This window comes from Lissotriton vulgaris, chromosome 8, assembly GCF_964263255.1.
Source record: "Lissotriton vulgaris chromosome 8, aLisVul1.2, whole genome shotgun sequence".
In the NCBI taxonomy this organism is placed as follows: Eukaryota; Metazoa; Chordata; class Amphibia; order Caudata; family Salamandridae; genus Lissotriton; species Lissotriton vulgaris.
In genome coordinates this window covers 1511993903-1512009508 of record NC_141696.1, presented here as the reverse complement: position 1 = coordinate 1512009508, position 15606 = coordinate 1511993903, and the positions used below count along the sequence as shown (strand labels likewise).

Here is a 15606-nt window from a genome sequence, read left to right as displayed (position 1 = left end):
ACCCTGAAGGCGTAAAGAACCAGTGTAATTGTAATTGTAACTTCATGCTTACTATAACACAACACAGACACATTCCCATTTCCGAAACCACCTATATTAGGGCACTGACAGGGTCTTTGAAAGTGGTGGCAAGCAATGGTTTCCTTGAACTATTGTCAGCCACACATCTTCAGGAGGACTTGGGAGGGTCTCCTCCTAGGAGCATTTTTAATTAAATGGGATCCAATAGTGCATATCAAAGCACCATGTTCACACCAATTTGCTAAAAAGCCATAGGCTCTGAAAGGATACTCATTCATATTCAAATCCTTGCATGGTGTGCCAAGCCAATGAAACCTGAAACTCAGTTTTCAGAATGTGCTACGGTTGCCGCCATATGTCAAAAACCACCTCCATTGAGCTGGGGCCAGCATGTCATCATAGATGCTCCTCATACCCCATGGGTGTGACCTTATGTCACAAATTACCTACAGTATGCCAGTGTTAGAATTTTCAAATTATGCCATCCATATATCTTATGTCAAGGTTACCTCTAGCATGTCAGTGCCAGTATATTGTGAAGGTCCCAACCCCTCTCCCCCCCCACCCCATGCCATGGTGTTCCTCTCTAATGTCAAGTATCTTTAATCAGATAGCATCCCAGGCGTCCCTATACCAAAGAAATCCTCAAGTATGCCAGTATATTACCATGGGTGCCCAGTATGCCAAGAATTGCTGCAGGTATGCCAGTACCTGAATTTTATGCCAATAATTAACTTCATGATGCCAGGGCCAGTATATTTTGTAGGGTGGCAGAATGGACTCCGTGGTTTTTCAATTTTATCAATGGGCCAGAATATTTGTCACAGGCGCCCTTCATGCTAAAAAAGAAATCCAGTATCCCAGCAGCAGCATTTTCCCTGTGTGCCTTTGTAAGGCGCAAATTATCGACAATCTTCCAGGGCCAACTACAGACACTCCATTCTCACTTACATTTAGTCACTTACACTCCCTAATTGTCACTTACTTGCAATTAATGCTCTATCTTGCATTCTCTTACTCACTTACTAACATACTTATTGACAATCATTCTCACTCACTACCTGTCACTGATTCTCAGTCACTTTCACTCACAAATGCTAACTCATACAGACACATGATCACAAACACACACTCCCTTACACACAAACACACTCTCACCCACCAGCATGCACACAACTTAACCACTTGCGTGCTTCGGACGGTCCCTGGCCGTCCAACGTCACAGTAGGCGTGTGCGGAGGACGGCCGGGGGCCGTCCAAACTCCGCCCACTCATTAATTGGCAAGCACAGCAGGGGAATTCACACAGCGCGCAAGGGGTTAAATGTAACAACATTTCTTTTACTTACATCATCGGCAACAGGGAATCTTGTTCCAGCTCCTGGTGCTCTGTTTTTTATTAAACTAACAGTGAATAATAAACTATTAATTACTATTAGTATAATAAAGCATGAGCAGAAAGCATGGGTGGAGCAACAAAGTCAATTAGGACAAGCTGTCTCATTCTTTTTGAAAATGGCTTTGCTTCCTCTGAGGCTGGGGGCTACAAAGACGGTGCCAGGGGTGTCAAGGCGCCAGCCAGGGGTCGCAATTGCGATGAGTGGTGACCCCTAAAGGACATCCATGATGGGCCCTTAACCCCTACTCAACTAACCCCTCCGTCCTGATGATGACCTCATAGTATCATCGAAGTCGAAACACTATTGACAACAGACGTCATATAGACTCATTGATCCCCCCCCCCCCCCAATTCATAATATCTCTTGGAGTTAAGCCATTCATCTTATTATGTATGCACATTTACTAATTGTTCACTTTTTCTGCACTGTGTGATCCCTCTTCAATTCACATACTTGAATTTCTTCACTGAACTAAATGTATTCAGTATGACTTTAGCCTGGATGGTTGTTGCAATCTCATTTTTGGGATGTTTCTGAACAACTTATTTGATTAAGCTCTATAGTGGATGGATTATGGATCCCCCAATTGAAAACCTCTACGTTGAGAAAAAGTCTACAGTGAATCACAGTTTTTTGATATATCATAATATATCCAGGTCTTTTGCCTTAATTCAGTTTGGCACCTTAGGTATTCTGCTTCATATTTAGAGAAGCTTTCCAGAGTTTATTCAAATCACCTGGCATTTCCTGCATATATGTTGTGCTGTGACTGTCTGTGCCCCTCACTATATGCAAGAGCTGTGGCTGTCTCCAGATGTTGCACTATGCATCTCACCTGTCACTCCCTCCAGCACTACGTAAGCGGGTTAGCATGTGTTCCCTCCTGGAACCTCTCAGGAACCTGGTGCTCCAAATACATTTGGTGCTTTGTGAGCACCTCTTTTCTCCCCCTGAAAATCCAGTCTACTCAGTTACCCTCAACACCAAAGGTGACTTCCCCCCTTACTGCCCTACTGTCTATGGGACGTTCTGCTCAGGCTACATTTGAAACAGCTTCCAAGATACTCTTAATTATGACCCTCCTGCAAATTACTGGTGAATATCACTCAACCTAGCAGTTGAAATGGACCTTCATACATGTGTCCAATGCTGTCAAATAGCGCCTTACTGTGTCGTACCACAGTGTTGATGCTTTAATATCGACCTGCACATATATCGACTACACAATAAAGACTTGCACTGTGTTGCCATGGTAAATAGATATGGAGTTAGAATAGTAAATAGAATAGATAGAGCAGTAAGTCTATACTTTCTATGGATGTGTACCTTGACAATATGGTGGTAGTCGGTTGTGTAGACCTGATGTAACTGCAGATCAATATTATTGACCTTGATTATGACAATCAACCTCCTTCCCCATGCATTAAGGTAATATATCCCTGAAGGGCAGTGTGCTTGTTCTTTTGCAGAATAATGCATCCTATCCATTACATTATAAGAATCATAGAAATCACCTTCAAGTTTTGTGCCTGGACAAAGTTCTCCTCCTCCAGCATTGCACAATGTGTGGAGCACAGTTCCCTATTATTGTTCTTATACTAGAGAGTTGTGGGTACATCACTCTGTACATATTCATGATTTATATTACACACACCATTAATGGAAATGGAGGTGTTATTATTACCCAATGCAATGGGGCTCATTTTATTGACATTGGAAGAAGGAGTGGCAGAATCTAACCCTCGAGGGGTTCAAGGACTTATCTTCGGTCTTCCTCAAAAACTCCACATCAGACCCGACCTCAGGCAGCTCCACTGGCTCCCCGTACAGAAGAGATGCTTATTCCAGCTGCTGACTCATGCACAGACGGCTCTGCACAACCAAGGACCTGCCTACATTAACCACCGCTTGAACTTCCACCAACCGTCGAGAAGTGTACGCTCTGCCTCTCTATCATTTGCCCATACTCCCTGCATCGACCGTAGCAGAAGTGGAGGACGCTACTTCTCCCACATCACAGCAAAGTCCCAGAACAGCTTCCCCATGCACCTCCGGACCAGCACCTCACTTCCGGAATTCTAAATGGCCCTCATGACCTGGCTGTTCAACTAAACTTCTGGGACCTGCAAGCGCCTGGATACCCTATCGGGTGATTTGCCATGCTTTATAAATTGACGAATTGATTGATTGATTGAAAGCTTTGATGTACAGTTCAGGCATTAGTTCTCTGGTGCTCAACATAGTTGCATTCAGCATAATGGACCATTTCACATTCGTTTGCGCTTTACCTTGATGGCAGCATTGAGCGACTGCACACAATGAACGGGATCCGACAGCATCCAAGTGAGAAGCAGGAGGATGTCGACAAAGAGCAGCGCCGCCACCATCCCCAGCAGCTGGAGGTCTTTAATGATCTGCAGGAAGAGCAGAGGCCATTGAGAACAGGCAATGGTGGCACTCACCGCTTTGTTTAGCAGAGTCCCCATTCTTCAGGTTCTGCACACCTTCATCATGGACATTCAGCACACACGTATCATCCTCCTTCTTCAGTACACTGCACCTCATTAATATCCAGTATAGACTGATCTCGTGCATATTCAGTGAGCTCACCTCATTAATATTCAGAGGAAGCTGGTCTAATTATTATTCGGCAAACAAATGCGCCATTTGCAGCACACTTCTCTTGTTTAACACTCAGTGCAGATCGATGACAGGTATATTCAGTGGATGCTCCTCATTAATATTCAGGACTGGCTTCTCTCATTCATATTCATTATTGAAACTTAACGCCTTGATTGGGCGGTGCACCGCTCCTCATTCACATTCAGTACAAATGTACTCATTCATATCCAACACACACTCCTTATTAATATTAAGTACAATTGTTCTCATTATTATTCTGTGTACGTACTCCTCACTGTCATTGGGCAGCGCACGGCACCTCATTGATATAGAAGAGAGTTCTCATTCATGTTCCTAACATACCATTCGTTAAAGTTCCACACTGGCTGTGCTCATTAGTATTCAGAACACACTCCTCATTAATATTCAGTACAATTACTCTCATTAGTATTGAATGAATGAATGAATGCAAATAGGTCTTATTGGGCGCAACTTAGCCCGAAGGGCATCAAGGCGCCATACATAACAGCGTGAACAGACATACAGATAACAAAGGTCTTTAGGCACCAGGTCCAAGGTCTTCGAATAAGAGTCCCGGAAAAGCCAGGGATACACATTCAGCACACACTCCTCATTAATATTCAGTACAATTGCTCTCATTAGTATTCAGCATACACTCCTCATTAATATTCAGTACAATTGCTCCCATTAGTATTCAGTACACACTCCTCATTAACATTAAGTACAATTGCTCTCATTATTATTCTGTGTACGCACCCCTCACTGTCATTGGGCAGCGCACGGCACCTCATTGATACAGTAGAGAGTTCTCATTCATGTTCCTAACACACCGTTCGTTAAAGTTCCACACTGGCTGTGCTCATTAGTATTCAGCACACTCCTCATTAATATTCAGTACAATTGCTCTCATTAGTATTCAGTACACACTCCTCATTAATATTAAGTACAATTGCTCTCATTGGTATGCTGGGTACGCACTCCTCACTGTCATTGGGCAGCACACGGCACCTCATTGATACAGTAGAGAGTTCTCATTCATGTTCCTAACACATCATTCGTTAAAGTTCCACACTGGTTGTGCTCATTAGTATTCAGCACACTCCTCATTAATATTCAGTACAATTGCTCTCATTAGTATTCAGCACACACTCCTCATTAATATTCAGTACAATTGCTCTCATTAGTATTCAGCACACACTCCTCTTTAATATTCAGTACACTTGCTCTCATTAGTATTCAGCACACACTCCTCATTAATATTCAGTACAATTACTCTCATTAGTATTCAGCACACACTCCTCATTAATATTAAGTACAATTGCTCTCATTGTTATGCTGGGTACGCACTCCTCACTGTCACTGGGCAGCGCACGGCACCTCATTGATACAGTAGAGAGTTCTCAATCATGTTCCTAACACACCATTCGTTAAAGTTCCACACTGTTTGTGCTCATTAGTATTCAGCACACTTCTCATTAATATTCAGTACAATTGCTCTCATTAGTATTCAGCACACACTCCTCATTAATATTCAGTACAATTGCTCTCATTAGTATTCAGCACACACTCCTCATTAATATTCAGTCCAATTGCTCTCATTAGTATTCAGCACACACTCCTCATTAATATTTAGTCCAATTGCTCTCATTAGTATTCAGTACACACTCCTCATTAATATTCAGTCCAATTGCTCTCATTAGTATTCAGCACACACACCTCATTAATATTCAGTCCAAGTGCTCTCATTAGTATTCAGCACACACTCCTCATTAATATTCAGTACAATTGCTCTCATTAGTATTCAGCACACACTCCTCATTAATATTCAGTACAATTGCTCTCATTAGTATTCAGCACACACTCCTCATTAATATTTAGTCCAATTACTCTCATTAGTATTCAGCACACACTCCTCATTAATATTCAGTCCAATTGCTCTCATTAGTATTCAGCACACACTCCTCATTAATATTCAGTCCAATTGCTCTCATTAGTATTCAGCACACACTCCTCATTGCTCAGTACACTGCTCTTCATCAATACCGATGCTCATTATTAATATTTTTTATGCACAGGTCTCAGCTTTGTGCTTGTACACTGATCATTAGTGCATACTGCTCATCGTTCATCATCAGCACGCGCACATCATAAATATTCAGCACAGACTGGCCTCATTTACATTCAGCACCCACTCCTCATTAACATTCAGCGCAACTGCTAAATATTAATTCACATCATAAATATTCAGTCTCATTTATGGCCACCACTTACCTTATATGTACAAGGACTGACCATTGAACGTAAAGAACCAACATCAACATAACTTGTTTAGACACGCGCACACACTCACACTCACACACACACACACACACACGCACACACACACACACACACACACACACGCACACACACACACACACACGCACACGCACACACACTTAATGTTGCTTGTGACAAGAAGCCACTTTGTGGTATTTCTCACATTGACCCAGATCTAGGACTGGATGACATCTTAAAGTTTTGTTGGTGCTAATCATTCTTCTCCTCCAGTACTTGTGGGGAAGGAATAGGGGTGACGAAGAGCTGAGGATGGTTCTCTTAGCATTATATTTATCTTTGGGGAGGTGCTGTGGAACTTGTTTTTTTAAATGAAAGCTGGAGCTTCTATAAGTGCACAAGTCCATCAGAGTTGAGGGGGACCACGTCAGGGCTGAGGGAGACCCCATCATTCAGCAATGTGTAGGCTCAGCATCAACCATTGGGGGAGGGGCCTTCCTCTTAAGTGGGCCCTCACAGGGCGCAGAGGCCCTGAGCCAATGGAGAGGGGAATACAGAATTTTCACTCACTCGCTCAGTTAGATAATAAGTGATTCTAGCTGTGACAAACGTATTTTTATTCCTGATTTTGAACATCAGTTTTTCCATTTGTAATTCCCTGAATAGTTTCTGGTCACAAACTTTGGTGCCTTGCTGACGTGTTTTAAAGTCAGCATAAACAGACTTGTTTTACTTGTGTCTTTCTTTACACACCTGGTGTTAACATACCTGCCCTTTGACAATCTGAGGATGATCTAGCAATGTTTATACTTGATTGTTCAATTGTCTGCAGTTATAGGAGAAGGAAAAAGCAATGTCAATTTGTAAACGTTTATGCACGTTTGTTCGATTGTCTGCCAATGACCTAAGGAGCAAGCAATGAACACTGATAATATTTGTGCTTGTTTTTTGGATTGTCTGCCAATATCTTAAGGAACCAGCAATGTCCACCGATAATGTTTGTGCTCGTTTGTTTCATTGTATGTTAGTATTTGAGTATCTGCACCAAACCTTAACATTGTTACCTCGTTAGGGATTGTTCCTTCTGTAAATATTTTGCACATCCCCAGCCTATGCCAATTGTATAAATAACCTAGCAGAACTTTGTAAGTTGTCCACTCTTGTCATAGCCACCTGAGCCCTGTGATTATGTGCACCCTGTGTTACTATTATGTTATGTTATGTTATATAGGCTTATATAGCGCACGGCTGCCCCAGCAAAGGGGCGTCCCGGCGCTTGCTGTTCGTGCCCGGGGGGGGGCTGCTGCTGATGGAAACTGCAGGTGACATAACATAACTAACAGAAGAAGTGGGTTTTTATGGCTTTTCTGAAGGATAAGAGATCTTTCAGTCCACGTATCTGGGCTGGAAGTTCATTCCAGAGCTTTGCTGCTAGGTATCTGAATAAACGACCGCCCATCCGAGCTAATTTAATGCGGGAACGGTGGCCAGGTTCTGCCCCTCCGACCGCAAAGTGCGTTGAGGAGTATAAGATAAAAGGAGTGGGCACAGCATGGGGGGGGGGGGCAGATTTCAGGATTTTGAAAGCGAGGCATAAGGTTTTGAAGTGAATCCTCTTTTCTACCAGGAGCCAGTGTAGTTTCATAAGAGTATTAGTTGCAGACTTGTGGCAGGGGAGGCCCGTCAGAGCTCTTGCGGCGGCATTTTGGACTCGCTGAATTCTAGATTTCTCTGCTACGTTACTTCCTAGCAGCAGGGAACTAGCGTAGTCCAGCCGTGAGAGAATGGCTGACTGTACCACCAGTTGGTGAGTTTGGTGATCAAAGTATTTTAAGATAGGCCTTAGGTTTCGTAGAATCCCGAAGCAGGTGGCCGCCACTTTTTTAGTGTGATGGGTAAAATTCAAGGCAGAGTCCACCCATACTCCTAAGTTTTTTACAACATTTTTGGGCACAGGTGGTTGTCCCAGTGTCTCAGGGCACCAGTTGTTCCCCCGGCCATTGTATCTTTACCTACCAGCAAGACCTCCGTCTTGCCGGCATTGAGTTGGAGGTAATTTGATGTCATCCAGCTAGTGATGTCGGCGAGAGTCTGTTTAAAATTCTGCGCACTCAGGCCGCTCTCATCTTTCAGTGCCACCACCAACTGGGTATCATCGGCGTAGGACACTAGTGACACCCCACGTTTCCTGGCTACCTCTGCCAGAGGTTGAACATAAACATTAAACAAGGTGGGGCTGAGGGCAGACCCCTGTGGCACTCCCTGTTCAATGGGGCATTCTTTGGAGAGGTACGGCGGGACGGAGACCCTAAAGGATCTACCTGACAGAAAAGCCTTGAGCCAACTAAGGGCTTGGCCTGATACCCCTGCTTCCTCCAGCCTGAACATCAGCACCTTGTGTGAAACCGTGTCGAAGGCAGCACTGAGCTCTAAAAGGATCAGTGCTGCCATTCCTCCTGAGTCTAGTATAGTCCGAAGATGTTCTATCACACTCAGGAGGGCTGTTTCGGTGCTGTGCCCGGTACGGAAGCCATGTTGGGACCTGTCTAGAATGGAATTAGACATAAAAAAATTGGTCAAGGTGGGATTAACATGGGCTTCCTCCACTTTGGCTGGCCAAGGAATTAGTGATATGGGCTTGAAATTTTCGGGTAGGTTAGGGTCCAGCGTGGGTTTCTTTATGATGGGGGAGACCCATGCTTGCTTCCAACTAGCGGGAATATTGGCCGTAAGGAAAGACAGGTTTAAGACAGGTTTATAATGTCTCTAAGGGGGCCTAGTACTGTCTCGTCTGCTTCTCTGAATTGTTCAGGTTTAAAGGGGTCTGCAGGTGAGCCTGACTTACAATACAATACAATACAATACAATACGAGTTGCTTTGGAAGACCTCCAACTACTGGCTTCTTTGTTTTGGAAGTGGGGACTAGAAAATAGCGATTTCCACAATTGGCTACCACGAAGGGACCATGCTGAGAGACAGCCGACAGATTTAAAGACTGTGGTCATGGAGGTGCGACCTGGGACCAACTGATCATGGGGCGCCCTGCAATTTAAAGAGACCACGTTTCTTAAGCAGCTGCCACCTGACGTCCGTACGTCATAAACAGATGAAAACAATTGGAAAGATTGTTCTGTTGTATTGGTATTAGAATTCTTTGTGGTATTAGAATTCTTTTGTATTGGTATTGGAATTCCTTTTGGTTTTGGAATTCATTGGTATTGGAATTCTTTGTGGTATTAGAATTCTTTTGTATTGGTATTGGAATTCCATTTGGTTTTGGAATTCATTGGTATTGGAATTCTTTGTGGTATTAGAATTCCTTTGTATTGGAATTCCTTTTGGTTCTGGAATGCATTGGTATTGGAATTCTTTGGTTTCTAGAAGTCTTTGGTAGTGGTATTGAAACATTTTGGTATTGGTATTTGCAAATATTTGGTATTGGTATTGACTGGTCAAATTGTTATTGGGTTAGATTGTCGGCAAATATTGGTACTGATTGTACCGAATTGGAGAAATGCATTTCGAATTGTTGTTGTATAAATTCAGGGAATAAGTTAGATGAAGTTCCCAATCCATTTGAAGATAGCCCAGGTTGGATTCTAATGGCAAATAAAGGAGTGTTTGTGAATGTGTACAACAAGTTATAGGCCAAGTATACTAAAGAGAATGAGGAATTACAATGGCCTCATAATGGAACTTTTGATCTTGCAAAATTGCAGTACTTATAAGAATATTTAATGCAAAGAAAAGTATGTCCTGCAATGTTGGAAGTTTTCAAAATATGGGAAAATGATGCGCCACGCTAGCAATGAAGGAAAAACTAGCTAGAGGGAAACATCAGAAAGTGTTAGAACAAACTAAAGCATCTGAATACGACGTTAGGATAATACGGGAAAACTTAGAACAAAAAGATAGGGAACTCAAAATGAAGACAGAGAAATACCTTGTATCTCAAATAGGGAAAACGGACCAAAATGAGGACGATCCCTTCTTCACAGATACTGCCTCCGGTGCAGATAGCTCCCAACGCACCTCTGGCACGTCGTCTACCCTTTCCCATAGTGCTGAATAGCATCCAGAACACGCCCAATACGGGAGCAAATGTGAGTCCACAGATAGGGTCCAATATTATTAATACCACCGGACTGCAGGCAGATGGAGGTTCTGTCCCCTCCCAGTCTAATAATTTTATTGAATGGTCACCATGTTTTAAGTGGTCATCAAATAAATATAAAACGCCCATGTGACGTTCCTTTTTGTATAAATGCACACCAATGAGCACGTACGCAATTATACAAACATGAACAGAAAATAATTAAGGCAATGGCTTATGAATGGATGGAAAAAGGGGAAGTAACATAAGAAAATGCACTTAATATGTTTCACCCCATGTCCCCAAGGACTAAAAATAAAGTCCTACAATGTATGACACATTGCCTAATTGATTTATTCAGAGATATAGAAAGAAAAACAGAGGGTTGGGAAATGCTCCTACAAGAATTAAGACAGTTATGGAGGGATAGCGATGTTTCCAGCTTGTCTGAGCGCGAATGTGAAGATTGGTTTTAGCAGAGTTACACATGGCACGCATGTGCCTCCTGCCCACTTTTGGAAATTCCAGATTTAGATTATAATAGTGAAGAGGGAAATGCTAACACAGCAAAAATATTGCCAATGAGAGAACTACACCCTTTACCCCCTCTGGCTGGGCAAGTAAACCCTGTGCCACAGTTTGTTCATATCGCATGGACAAAGACAGAATTAATGTCAATAAAAAAGGATCACCCTAATCCTAGGAAAGACCCCAAGGGAATCTATGACAATTTAGAGCAAGCCACTAATATTACCCCCCTGACTCTGAAAGATATTGACATGTTGTTTGGTTATGTTGTGCCACTTGAAATATGGGATGAGGTAAGGCTAAATGGCCACGCCCAACTGAACTTAGTTTGGGCTAACTTAGAATGAGATAATTGAAATAGACACTCAGGAGATTTACCCCCGCAAAGTATTTAACGGTTGCCTCAGCTATTCATTAAAAGATTGGAATTGATTCTGCCCAGAGAGAAGGTTGATTGGGATAAATTAACAGCTTGTAAACAGAAGGAGAACGAGGAAATAACTGATTTCTTTAGTAGACTTGAAGAAACGTTCAAGGCTCACAGTGGGGGTAGGATCTGGCAATAGTGGCAGGGCAAAGCATATATGCCATAAAGTTCGTCAGTAATTTATTCACTGATTTGGGAGACAGCATAAAGACTTATGACAGCACGTGGACAGCAAAGAGTCCAGCAGAATTGTTAACAATGGCTTGTTATTGCGAGAATAAAAGAAATGCTAAGAAAGAGAAAACAGATAATGAAACGAAAGAGTTAACAAGGAAAGCATTGATGCAGCTGGCATATCCATTGCAGGAATTTGGAAGTATTATGAGGGAAAGAGGAAGGAGTAGAGGGAGGGGCTGAGCGCAATCTGCTCTGCCACCGCAGAGAACTCGGATAGGCTATAATACATGTGCATACTGTTTACAAGAAAGGCACTGGAAAATGAGTATCCTTCTCTTCAGGGAAGAGGACAATGGCTACAAACAGAATTAATAAGAGGCAATGGCAGAGATAGAGGCCAAGGACAGACAAGGATAGAAAATGCAGGGCACTGTGCAAGTGCTCATTATTTTGAGGGACATGATAATGCTTTCCTTTGACAGGACAAATGCCATTCTATTGACTGAAAAATGCTCCCTAAATTTGATGGACCTGAAAGCATTAAGAATGATGTATGCCACTATATATTGTTTGGAACACAAGGGCACCACTTTACAATCCCCATCAAGCTGCACAGCCAATCGCCAATTAATCCAATGAATTAAATTCATAATAAACGTTTTCTATTAATCCTCAATTTTATCCAGAATTATTCATCCTTTTTTCTCCCCTTTTTTATTAATTCATTTTACTCATTTTCGTTTTTGTTCATTTGCTGTTCATATAGACACAGGAGAACGACTGTTTCCCCATGCCACGCTTTATTTAAAATCCCCCAATGCATTTCGGGTTTTTGGTGACTAGACGTGTGGGAGCAGTGCACAGGATTCACCGCGTTATGGAAATGAATAAAGCTGAAAATGAGAGGTTATTTAGAAAAGCTTTGTATTTAGAGGTTAACCTGCACATGCCGCAAAACCCCTGAAGAAGAGCTTTTTCACGAAATGCATTGGGTGATTTTAAATAAAGCATGTTATATGTGCAATCTAGCAGTATCAAAGCGGATGCTCCATGTCTTCCAGTTGGAGCATTATTTCAATGAAGTGCAGAGCTGCCAAACATATAGTTACTCACTCAGATCCAAAATATTAAAAAAATGAGACAGAAGAGTAAATAAACTATTGTTAAGACTTAAACAATACAAATGTCTCAGAGGGATTTATTAGTGTTGAAATGCATTGTATTAATAAACAATAATATATCTTGCTAATTGATTCTAAGCCCCTCTGATTTACCACTGAAATATGACATTTTTGAATGAGTCAATAACAGATCTTGTTATTTCTCTTGTATTAATACCAAGATTCTTATCCACCATTCTGGATTGTCCTAGTACTTCTTGCATACTGGTAATAGGGCACCAGATGTTGGGTTATTGGGAAATAGGATATTGCTGCTTTTCTCAATTTAAGCTTGTGATTTATTGAACAAAGAACTATTAATTGTTCGTGTCTTTGTGAGTGCATTTGTGCTACAAATGTATTTATGTATTTTTCTTTTAATATGAACATTCTTTTGCATTTATAAGAGTAATAGAAATGTCCTCATAAAACATTATTTGGTTAGATATTTTTAGAACATTATGCTCTTGAAAAAAATACTTTACATATGCCTGTAGTGTTTTAGGGTCCAAATATTAATACATCAATTTAACATGAACATTTTAGCACTAGTTTATTTAGTAGAAACTAATTTAGATTTTTCAACTATATCTTGTATCAAGTACACAAAACCCCCAGAGTATCTGAAATTAAGTGTAAGGACACTTCTAAGTGTCTTTCTTTAAATATAAAGAAAATCTGACTAATATTTGTAAACTGCAGAGGAATTGGAGGACAATTATAGACAATTTCGGATACACTAAAATGAAAAGTGAAAAAAGAGTTCGGTTAACTCTGTTAGAATTTAATTAGAAAGTACTAGAGATTACATCGCCCTACGATAATAGCGTTCGAGTCTTGAGAATACTGATAGCAGTGCTTTGACTAACACCCAATTCCCCCATTGTAATGTAATGGTAGGAAAAACTATTAAGTGTCTGTAAAACTAAGGAGATCTTCATGGCTCAAAACCAGATTTATAAATACTGAAATTCAGAGTACCATGCTATCTTAAGCAATTGACAATACATTTTGGAAAGAATTGTACTAGCCTGTCTTTTCCTCTTCTATAGTTATTCCTTTTTTTTTATTTCTTAAGTTTCATTACAATGGTTTCAGAAATGCTGAGTTTTTTTTTGTGTGAGATATGTTGTGTTTATACGGATTGTCCTCAAATATTTTTAAAGTCCTGGTTTATTGTGCAGTAACATGGTGCAGAGTTCTATGCTCAGATTGATTTAATTACTGTCAGTAGTCCATTTCCAGTGCAGGCATTTCCAACTTGTCTGATACTCACCACACGTTTATCTGGAACCCGCTGTGTGAAGACTTTGTATAACCTCCAGCTCTTACCGAGGATGGGCCCAAAAACCAGCGAGACGCCGAGGTAGAGCATCCCAATCCTCATCTGAAAAAAAAAACAGTTTTCCAGATTTTCTATTTTTTCGTAGATAATGAAGAAAACATATTAACAGACTCTTGGTGTAACTTGGTGTTGGGATATCTGGGGTGTCTTTTCGGGGCATGCTTCTTGATTGGTTTGTAAAAGAGCCTAAACTGTACCAATATCTGACCTGTTTTACTTATGCATTAATTGATTTAAAGCTATGAATAGTAACAGTAACAGAGTTGATGATTTGTATAGCGTACTAATCACCCGAGAGGGTATCAAGGAGTCAACACGTATGGTGAGAAAGTGGTATGCACTTGAAGAATGCACACTGAATATTTCGACCCCAGAATATCGATGGAACACAATATCGAGGACAAAGTATATAAAATAAATATCAATTTGTAAATAAATCTAGATTTTCAATATCCAACTTAAAATATAGGTACCTAAGCGGTACATAAATCTTCAAGATCCCTAGATTAGTGGAGTTAGGAATAATAAATCTATGCTTCCTTATTTACATTTACCTTCCAATATTTCCGCTCTTGTTATTCTGTCCTCGATACTCTTCTCCTATCTTGATATTCTGGGGGGTCCATATACAGAAATACAATCCTCCAGTGATAGCGTATAATACAGCCAGGCTGAGATTCTCTGTTGTGGACATCTTCAATTTAGATCTTTCTTGAAAACTGGAGCCCCTGGTAACTATATCAGGGACCCCAAATCTGCCTGTGATTCCAACCCTGAAGGCTAGAAGTATGAGAAGGTTGAAGAAGTATGACATGTCCCATCATCTATGCACTCTGGGTGGGTTTACCAAGCTCATGCACCCCTGTGTGTACAAGACAGGATCTAAAATGGAATCTGGGTCTGTACAAGATGGCGTTGATAAACGATGGGTATGAAACATGTGTCAATCTTACTGTGTCACAAGCTTTGCAAATATTTTCCAGCAGCTCAACATGGACCTGCTTCAGAAACAATCAGCCATGCTAATGTGTTCTCAAGATGAATGTCTTGTGGCATTTGTCTGATATTTCCATTTAACTTCTTTATTTGTGTATCTGAAGGTATTCTCACACCCAGCCCAACAGTCAATATCTATTTACCCTTGTGGTGATCACCCACCTGAACTAAAGTTTCTATGGACGCCCCGGCTGCCATGTTGTGTTCTTGGATGCCGAAGAGGTAGCCGCTGGCATACGTCAGGCCACTCCCAAGCAGGGTCACCACATTCAGGTTAGGGCTGGACATTTTCACAATCCTACAAGAAAGCGGCAGAGAGAAATTACACTGAGGTGTTAGAGGGGTGAGGTGTTAAGCCTACAAGGCAATGTTCATTTCATGCTTTGTAGAACACAGTGTTTTATTGTTACTTTTATACTTCCTGTTTTATCGTGGGTAACTTGGACCAAGAAATTAGCCCAGGCTCAGGATCCTTTATATTGAAGGAAACCACTGGCATGCGGCGGCCTTGACCTTATAACAGGAGATAGAGAACAAGA

At 41.4% G+C, this 15606-nt stretch overlaps 1 protein-coding gene across 4 annotated transcripts in view; it reads right to left on the bottom strand.

Annotated features, from left to right (window-relative positions):
- GPR156 (G protein-coupled receptor 156) overlaps positions 1-15606 on the bottom strand; it is a 121369-nt gene that overhangs the window by 32172 nt on the left and 73591 nt on the right. For all 4 annotated transcript variants that reach the window (XM_086933545.1, XM_086933548.1, XM_086933547.1 and 1 more), the window contains 3 exons: positions 15230-15365; positions 14003-14113; positions 3709-3834 (listed from right to left, as the gene is read on the bottom strand). In XM_086933545.1, the coding sequence (XP_086789671.1) occupies positions 3709-3834; positions 14003-14113; positions 15230-15365 (373 nt within the window). The remainder of the gene's footprint in view (positions 1-3708; positions 3835-14002; positions 14114-15229; positions 15366-15606) is intronic.